Source organism: Carettochelys insculpta, chromosome 9 (genome assembly GCF_033958435.1).
Source record: "Carettochelys insculpta isolate YL-2023 chromosome 9, ASM3395843v1, whole genome shotgun sequence".
Lineage (NCBI taxonomy): Eukaryota > Metazoa > Chordata > Testudines > Carettochelyidae > Carettochelys > Carettochelys insculpta.
In genome coordinates this window covers 57,974,179-57,983,268 of record NC_134145.1, presented here as the reverse complement: position 1 = coordinate 57,983,268, position 9,090 = coordinate 57,974,179, and the positions used below count along the sequence as shown (strand labels likewise).

Below are 9,090 nucleotides of genomic sequence, written 5' to 3'. Positions count from 1 at the left end.
TCATGAACAAGTCCTGATTTTGTTCCTGAGATTTTTCCTGGATTTGACAGACAATAAAGATCATGTCAGGATGGTCTCTGATGAAGCAGGTCTTTGCCCATGAAAACTTATGGTCCAAAATATCTGTTAGGCTATAAGGTGCCACAAGACTTCTTGTTGTTCTCGAAGCTACAGACTAACATGGCTACCTCTCTGATACTTGAGACAGAACTGAGATTTTGGCAGTATTTCTTCAGCAAGGGAAAGTGATTGGTTTAAGGGGATACAAAGAAGAATTTTCCTTGCTGTGGATAGCAAGACAATGACCTATATAATTTTGATACTCCAACTTGTTTCCTTTCTTAACAATTGTAACAATGTTGGTGTTTCTCAAGTCTTCCAGAATCTTCTCATTATACGAAATTTGAAGAAAAAGTTTGTGGAGCTTCTTAACCAGTTCTTCACCTCCAGACTTACAGACTTCAGCTGGCATGCCATATGGTCCCGCTGCCTGGTTCTTCTTGGTCTGCATGATGACTCATGTTATTTCTTTGAAGTGGCTTGGCCTTAGGGCAAGGCAAGCAAGGCAGTTGCCTCGGGCCCCTCACTCTAGTTGAATATAGCATCCTCGACCTACTGGCCAGGCCCTGCTGTCAGTATGCTGCATTGGGCCCTACATCAGATAGGCTCTGCTTGGGGCTGGCTCTGTGTTTGAAGGTGAGGGGATAAGCAAGAGATTCTCTCTTACGTCACTGAGGTGTGCATTTGGTAGTAGTGCCAGAAAGGTAACTCAGGGTTCAGAACTGACTTTAGAGCTGAAATTTCCTAGGAGAATGGGTATGACCCTTGACTATGCAAGCTGCACTCACGCCTTTGACTCCAGTGTAGACAGATCCACAGAGAAGCTCAGTTGGAATATGGCACTTTTCAGCAGCACCCAATTCACAAAGGGGCACAAGGAAATCTGGGACACCTTTCAGATGGGGTATGGCGGGGCGGGTGCCTGGGCCCAGCACCAGGGGTGTTGTTTGGGGTGAGCAGCCAGGAGTTTGTGTGGCTTCCTTTGCCTGTGCGACTGCCTAGGTGCTGAACGGGAGGAGGCTCGGGCCCGGCCGGGTGACAAGGGCTCTAACGCAGGATCGGAGGCTGCATCACTCTGGGTAGCCTCTCGCTGCTCTGCATACTGCTCGCGCCTCTCGCCGACCACGGCCCCCTCCCTCTCTGTCATTGCCCCTTTAAGAGCCTTCTCCGCGGGGCTAGCGTTCGAACCCTCTTCCTCTCTCCCTATTGGTCAGAGCGGGCGCGCGGGGGGAGGTGAGGGAGAACCAGTCGGTAGTTCGCGCGGCCGGCGGGGCGCTCCTATTGGCCGCTGAGCGGGGTCGCTATTTAAAGCGGGCCGGGCGCGTGGGCTCGCTTCAGTCGGCGGCGCGAGCGGGTAGCGCGCGGCCAGGGTGGGCGGCGGCGGCGCTATGGAGTTCCGCCTGGAGGCGCACCGCATCGTCAGCATCTCGCTGGGCAAGATCTACAGCGCGCGGGGCCAGCGCGGCGGCCTCAAGCTGCACAAGAACCTGCTGGTGTCGCTGGTGCTGCGCAGCGCCCGCCGCGTCTACCTGGGCGAGCCCGGCGGCGAGCCCGCCCTGCCGCCCCGCCCAGGCCCGCCGCCGCCACCCCCGGACTGCGAGAGGCTGCGGCGCGGCTGCGGCTGCCGCCCGCTGGGCTTGGAGGCGGCGCGGGGGCGGCCTGAGTGCCCGGCCGACACCCCCCGCAAGCGGAGCGCGGCCGAGCGCGGCCCGGCGGGCGGCTCCCCGGGCAAGAAGCCGCGGCGGGAGGTGGAGCCGACCCAGGCGCAGGAGGATATGGAGACCGGCAACGTGGCTAGCCTCATCAGCATCTTCGGCTCCGGCTTCTCTGGGCTGCTGGGCAAGGAGCGCGGCGCGGCGGAGGCTGCCGAGCCGGGGCAGGTCTGCTGCGAGCAGCCGGTGCTGCGAAGCCTCAACCCCTGGAGCACGGCCATCGTTGCCTTCTGAGCGCCCTGCCCCGCGGCACCGTCGGGTGCAGGGCCAGGACCGGCTTCCTCTAAAGCGGGCAGGAAACTCGGAGCCACGCCGAGGACTCCTGGACCCTGCCTGCCCCGCCGCACTGGAACCTGAGCGGCGCAGCCCTTCACCTCTCCGTGACTTGTGATCTCCTTTCCCCGGCCGAAAGTCTTGCACCCTGGGCTCCCTGCGTTCTTTGCCTGTGCGGCTCCTTCCTGTCGTCCCATGTGGCCGCTTCCCTTCCAGCTCTAAGCGACTCCCTGAATCCCGAGCCCCCCGGGGCTGTTCCACTGGGAGCACTCCCCCAGATAACACTTAAAGGGTGAAGTGGATTGGACGCTTCTATTATGACGCGCTGGAAGTCGGAACTCTAACGTGGTGCTTTAAAGCAAAAGTGATTTATTAAGTGAACGAACGAGTTTACAGACTGATTTGGGAAGTCGTTGTGGCTTTTGGGCCGGGCTTGGTCACTTCTGGCCTTTGTTCTATAAAGGCTTGGGGAGCTGGTGGGGCTCTTGTACAGTATTCTCTTCTCCACTGATGTATTTTGGTTTTGTATAAATGTTAACTCTACGTGTGTAACACGTATTAAATATTTTGCAGCTGTTTAAGTGTAGTCCTATTTTTGTAGCCACTTTTCTAGAGGGAGGGTGAGGACTGGGTAGACTGCAATGGAGTGGGTGTAGTTTACTGTATGGCTGAGCAGTAGAGGCTAGGATGGCTTTGGTTCCGGTTCTTCTGAGCGGTGTATAAAAGAACATTAAGCGGAAAATGGCTAAAATCTTGGGCGGGCTTTCTACCAAGTCATCTGAACTACCTCTTGCTGCAATCTGTTCTGTGTTCAGTGCAGTACTTGGGCAAACTGCCCTTGGAATTTTTAGTGAGGTTTTACAGAGGAGGAAGTGGTGAATGACTTTCCAGTTCTCTTTATTTATAACACATGCTCATTGGCCCAGAGACTTAGTAATGTACTTCTGAGTGGGATGGGGTGTAGCAGTTTGACTCTCCTCTGAATAAGCACTTAATGTGCAAAGTTGTTACCTTCATGCATTCAGAACAGCTGTTCATTGTCAAAACAGCCCGAGTACCACTATTCATTTCTAACTTTTTTCATTAAACAGTGTTCTGCGTAGTGCTAACAATTGACTGCAAAAATCTGAGAGCTGGGTAAGGATATCTAATTCAACCTGCTTTCATGCCTCAGGCTCCTATTCCTCAGAACAGGCTCACCTACTACTGCAGTAGGTACCTGCTCTGAGAGCTTAAAGTAATTCTATAGAAGAATTCTTCTGTGTAGTTTAGCTTTCCAAAGCTGTGCTAATTAAAACAAAACTATAGAAACAACAAAAACCCCTTAACTTTAAACACCTTCAGGTTACAATTAAAGGGGACATGCAGAGGGAGAAAATGGGTGAGGAATATTAATTCATAATGCATAGAGGACTTTTTTGCAAAGGAAAGTCCTGTTGTGCTGGAAGACTTATTGATCTCTGCTGGGTAGTGGGAGTCTTTTTTTTTTTCCCTTTCAGCCTGTAACTGATAAAATAAGGATTTAAAGCCTCAATCCCGTGGTAATGGTTCATGCCTTCTTTTGCTATTTTTTTCCTATAAAACAGCCTGAAACACTTTTTTTTTAGTCCCTTTTTATTTAAAAATACAAATAAAGGTCTAGTCAGTCTTTGAAGACTGGCAACTAGCAAAATGGTATCATAAGTGAAAGTTAAGCAATTAAGAGAAGGGATTTTTGTAGCAATCTACACTGCTTTTGGTGGTGGTGTATGTACCAGCTTGTGTCATTTAGTTACATCATTAGGAACTGAGTTTGTTAACCCTTTCCTTTTATGGAGGGAGGAAAGGGAACCTTTCACAAATTTGTACATCCAGAAAAAGGTCCAAACAAATGTGCTCCCTTTCCCTTATCAGGTCATCTACTGAAACAGGGCTGTCAACAGGCATGTGAACAAAATTGAACTTGGTGGGAAGAAACCCTGCTGGATTCAGGGGCATTTTAATATTGCTTTAATCTAACCCCCTCCCCCCAAAATGGTGCAGATTCAGGTGTAACTGTACTAGTCTGTAGCATTACAAATAACAAGCAGTCCTGTAGCACATGAAAGACTAACATGTTTTAGGTCATGAACTTACGTGGTAAGACCCCCTTCCTCTGATTGGGAGTGCTGGTTAGAATGCTCCCTCTGGCTGTTCCCTTTCCATTGTTTCACTGGGAGAGGGTTTTTTGGTTGGGGGGAGGGTGGCTGAGAGAACACACCCTTCTTGAAATGTGGATCATAAGTAGGGCCCTACCAAATTTATGGCCATGAAAAATGCATCATGGGCTGTGAAATCTTGTTTGCTTTTATTCACCACTATATAGATTTAGTGGGAAAGACCAGCATTTCTCAAAATATGGCTCCTGACCCAAAAGTTATAGGGGGTCAGTTATTTTAGGGGGTTGTTTGCAATATTGCCACCCTCATTGCTGCACTGCCTTCATAGCAGGGGGGCCAGGATGTGCCCAGCTCTGAAGGCAGTACCCTACCAGCAGCAGAACAGATGTATGGGTAGTAGTACTGCAACCTCCCTAGACTAACATGGCTACTCTACTGAAGGTTATTTCTGCAATAATGAGGGGTCCTGTGGCACTTGAACAGACTTATTTGCCCATAAGTTTTATGGGCAACAACCTCTGTCATCAGATGCGTTAACATTGTCATTCCCCATCCACAAACTCTCTTTTGGGTCAGGATCTCTCCAATTGCAACATCATGACACTTCTGACTTTTTAAAAAGTCAGAACTTTAAAATTTCAGGGCTATGAAATTGACCAACATCAATTTGCTAGGGTCCTAATCATAAGATCAGGGTCTCTCTTTTCCAGTCAGGTTTCTTATTCAAATCTCTTGAGTTAGCAGCTTCTACTTCTTCCACATTCTTATCTTTGGGTAGCTGTTTAGAAACAGCTTGGAGCTACTCTAAAGCATTGCCTTAATTTTGTGTGGACACGCTTCTGGAAAATGTGGGATAGTGGTGTGTGCTATTAAAAAGCAGTGAAGGAAGGTTTTTTAAAAACATCTGGGCAGAGAGTACTGAATCTGTCGGTGTAGTAAAGAAGCCATAATTTCCTTTCAGCACAGTGCTTGGTACTGGTTCTATATCTAATCTCCACAGGAGATATGTAGTTGGTGTCCAACAAAATGGTGGTGGTTGGCAGCATCTGAAATACCAGAACTAAAGGCTATTCTGATATCTCAATTCCGCCTCTAATATCAGAGAGCAATCCAGGTCTCATTTGAATTTTGATTTCTCCTCTATCAAATCCTAAGTAGCTGTCCCATGACAAAGAGCACAATCCAACTTTACAGGTTGCCATTTAAATGTCTCCTGGGTTAGGCCATGCAAGTAATGGACTTCAGTGCAATTTCATAGATGTGATAGTGCATTGGGCTAGACCACCTCAATGAAATGCATCCACAGGTGGGGTGGTGGGTAGCAGCTAACCAGCATTCTTTTCTATCCAGTAGGAAGCAGAGCTGAACTAATGGGTAAATGGAAACAAAAGTTGGTTTTATCAGTACTTGGAAACAAAAATACTAGGAGGTTTGAGATTTTTTTTGAGGTTATTTAATGTCTATGCTGCTTGGGAAAAACAGCCAGGCTGGGTCTAGACTAGCTCCGAACTTTGAAGGGGGCATGGTAATTAGGATGTTGGGAGATTACTAATGAAGTGCTGTGGTGCAAATGCAGCACTTCGTTAGTCAAAGTCTCTCCTGCAGCAACTTCATTCTAGCGTGGGCACTTCGAAGTACCCCTGGCTACATGCAATCTGGCACTTTGAAGTCCCTTTGCTCCTCAAAATTTTGACTTGGATGTAGCGCAGGCACTCTGAAGTACCCATGGCTGCATGCAAGCCAGCACTTCGAAGTTGCTGTGGGGGAGATTCTGACTAATGAAGTGCTGCATATGCACTGCAGCACTTCATTAGTCATCTCCTGACACCCCAATCACCATGCCCCCTCAGAAGTACAGGGCTAGTCTAGACACTGCCTAAGAGTGGGGCATCATAGCAAAGGAGAGACTGCTCTTTCCTTTGAGCTGTGGTAGGATCAGCTGAACTAGTTGCTTAGCTCAGTGGTTGGTGCACACTGACTGCATGCAGCTTCTCACTTGAGGCAGTGCTATGTATTTTGTGACTGTTTCAATTGAAAGTTATTTAAAGACTCACCTTCGGAGAAGTGACTCTTTTTTTCCCCTCTCCTGCCCCAGAGAAAACTTTGGCTTCCATTTGCTACTGGGCTTGTGATCTGTGCAGTAACATATAAACTCTTCTAGCAAATGCATAAGAAAGGTGTAAAGGATCAGCCTTCGACTGTGGAAATAGCTGCAAACAGTAAGAATAGTGATAGTATAGCAAACAGGGCCTGCATGTAAGACAACGGCCTCACTGACGCTTCATGGCAAATGGTCCCGTGTCCAGAAACCAGTGTCAGATTTTCTGTGTGTGTGTGTGTGTGTGTGTGTGTGTGTGTGTGTGTGTGTGTGTGTGTGTGTGTGTGTGTGTGTGTGTGTGTGTGTGTGTGTGTGTGTGTGTGTGTGTGTGTTGATGCTATGGACATGGGCAAAATAGCAGGATCTATGACCTGGGTCTTCCAAGACATTGAGGTGCTAAAATCCCATTGAAATCTAAGTCTCTGGGCCTATTTTCCTTGGTTAATCTGATCTACCTTCTGATTCTTTCTCCTGACTTTCTTCTGTTGATGGCAGTGCATTTAGGTGGTGATGGCACAAACACAATTGAGTCGGGGAAGAAGAAACATGATGACTATGCTCTCAAATCCAAATAGGACTTATGTGCAAATGGGCACTGAGGAAAGAGATGCCCATCTAAGGAACCACATGCAAATAAAAATTTGTCGCTTGAAAGATGTCTTATGCTAGCTACGTAACAAGGCCTGGAAGGCTGTGACTAGTAGTAATACAGCATAATCCTTGCCTTCCTAGAATAGCAACGGAGATTGAAAAGTTATTAGGAAGACAAGCTAAAGCAGAACAAGGAGGCTTGTCTTCTCGTCTCACCTGTGCATGGACATGCATGTAACCTTACCATCACCCTGCTTAATTTCTCTAATTGTAGTAAGTGGGGATAAGAGTAACCTGTCAGGGCTGTTGTGAAGTTAATGTTTGTAAAGGCTTTGAGGGCCTGAGAGGAAGATGCTACCAAAATCTCCTCTCTCACTATTAGAAGAGGGTGGTAACTGCTTGGAGGAAGTGGGCTGGAATGAGGTATGAAATCACTTCTCCCAGGGTGGAGGTATAGCCTGAGAGAAGTGGAAATTCATTTGCTTTCACCTTTCTTAGCTCATTAGCAATTAGAGTATATCTCCAATTTCCACCTCTATGAGCTATTGCTCTAATTAGGGATGCCTTCTGGAGAGGAAATCATCGAAAACATTTAATACTCCCTTACCATTAATGTTAGTCATCTCCTTTAATCGGATGAATAAATATGTATTTCTCCAGATGTCAGCCAATGTTCCCATCCAAGATAGTGGACAAAACAGGTTTGGGTGGGGGAAAAGGTGAACAGGGATCCTGGATTTGGCTTTTAATGTCCCCTCTCTCATTTGGCACACCCTAGATGACCCCTGGAGGACCATACCCCAAGATGACCCTGTTTACGCATCCCTGTGCCTGCCCTGGGGATCCTAGACTCATTGCTGCTACATCTCTGGGACTTGTCTCAGCACTCTGGAATCTAGTGAGCTGCTGGGAGGGAGCGCACGCAAGAAATCTCTGGGGGCTGCATTCTTGAGACAGCCTTTCCCTTGCCCAGAGAGCAGCAGCTGGTGGCTGCCCACTTCAGGGAGAGTGGGAGCTGCAGTAACACTTGGGCGGTGAGAGGAAAGCACTGGAGAGATTTAAATAGTAGACCAGTGCCCTAAAGGAATGGAAAAATGGATGTGGGAGGGCTTTGAAAAAGCTCCCTGCATTGTATGTGGGTGGGAAAGAAGGGAAGGTGGTACTATATAAAAAACATTCCGTACTGCCCCCATATAGACTCCAAAAGTTGACTGAAGGGGGGAACCTGATTTCCCCCAGCTCCTTAGAAGCCCTGTGGGATCTGCCTGGCTGTATGGGACTGTGCATGCTTCTGTTAGAGAGATGTCAGTTAACCTGGGTACTGGAGGAATTTCCTCCCCTTTCAGGCTATGTCTAGACTGCAGGCTTCTGGTGAGAGACTGAAGGTCTCTTGGCAGAAGTTTGCCATGTTGGGAGCATTCTGCTAACATCCCTGTCTTCCTCCTTCCACGAGGAAAAGGGGATGTCTTGAGAGATGGGGTTTTCCTGACATTTGGCCCAGTGGGGACAGGCCAAATGTCCAGAAAGCCTCTCCTGAGAAAACTGTTGGGAAGAGATAGGTTAAGGTGTGCTTGAAAGTGGGGGATAGAGCTGGGGAGTGCTTCTGTCCCCAGCTGGCTCCTGCAGCTTTTGCTAGGGCAAAGAGGGCAGGGTTCTCCTCCTCCCCAGTCTTGGCCGCAAGCTTCTACTGCTGTTTCAGGGGGCAGGAGAGAGAGACAGGTCATGGGGAAAGAATGTGGTGGCCCAGGTGTGTTGCTCATGGAGAGAGGTAAAGATGGGTTGGGCTTTGGCTTTCTGACTGGCCTTTCAGAAAACACAGACTCTCTGCTGTCATGGAAATACTGCTGCTACTCCAGGTACAGGGCTGTCTTGGAAGCTCCTCAGCAGGGCAATGAGCATTGGATGGAAAAAGTGGGAAGCAGAAGTGGCAGTTGAACTGGGTGTACCTCTCTTTGTCAGAGCTATAAGCAGGTGACATGGCAGGTGCTGCTATGAAAATGTTCTTCACCACTTATGGGACCCTGCTGTTCAGCAGAGGGGAGGGCAGGGGCCCAGTCATGGGAATGCTACTGCCATACTGAACTGAGTCAATAAACAGCACAAGTTGGGGTCAGATCCAACCTCCAAGAAGGTGGTGTGATGACCATCCTTGCGGAGCTAGAACTGGATATGCTGCTTCATGGGGTAGAGATTGAAATGAGACACTGCTCTGGTTAGC

At 48.6% G+C, this 9,090-nt stretch overlaps 1 protein-coding gene across 1 annotated transcript; it reads left to right on the top strand.

Moving 5' to 3' along the window:
- Positions 1-1,413: 1,413 nt before the first annotated feature.
- On the top strand, positions 1,414-2,626 carry IER5 (immediate early response 5). The gene has a single exon (XM_075002949.1). It carries the CDS (start codon positions 1,449-1,451, stop codon positions 2,004-2,006), a length of 558 nt encoding a protein of 185 aa, XP_074859050.1. The 5' UTR covers positions 1,414-1,448; the 3' UTR covers positions 2,007-2,626.
- Positions 2,627-9,090: the final 6,464 nt, after the last annotated feature.

Excerpts from the sequence above, each read along its gene's own strand:
- IER5 (XM_075002949.1), top strand. The coding sequence starts at position 1,449 with ATGGAGTTCCGCCTGGAGGCGCACCGCATCGTCAGCATCTCGCTGGGC.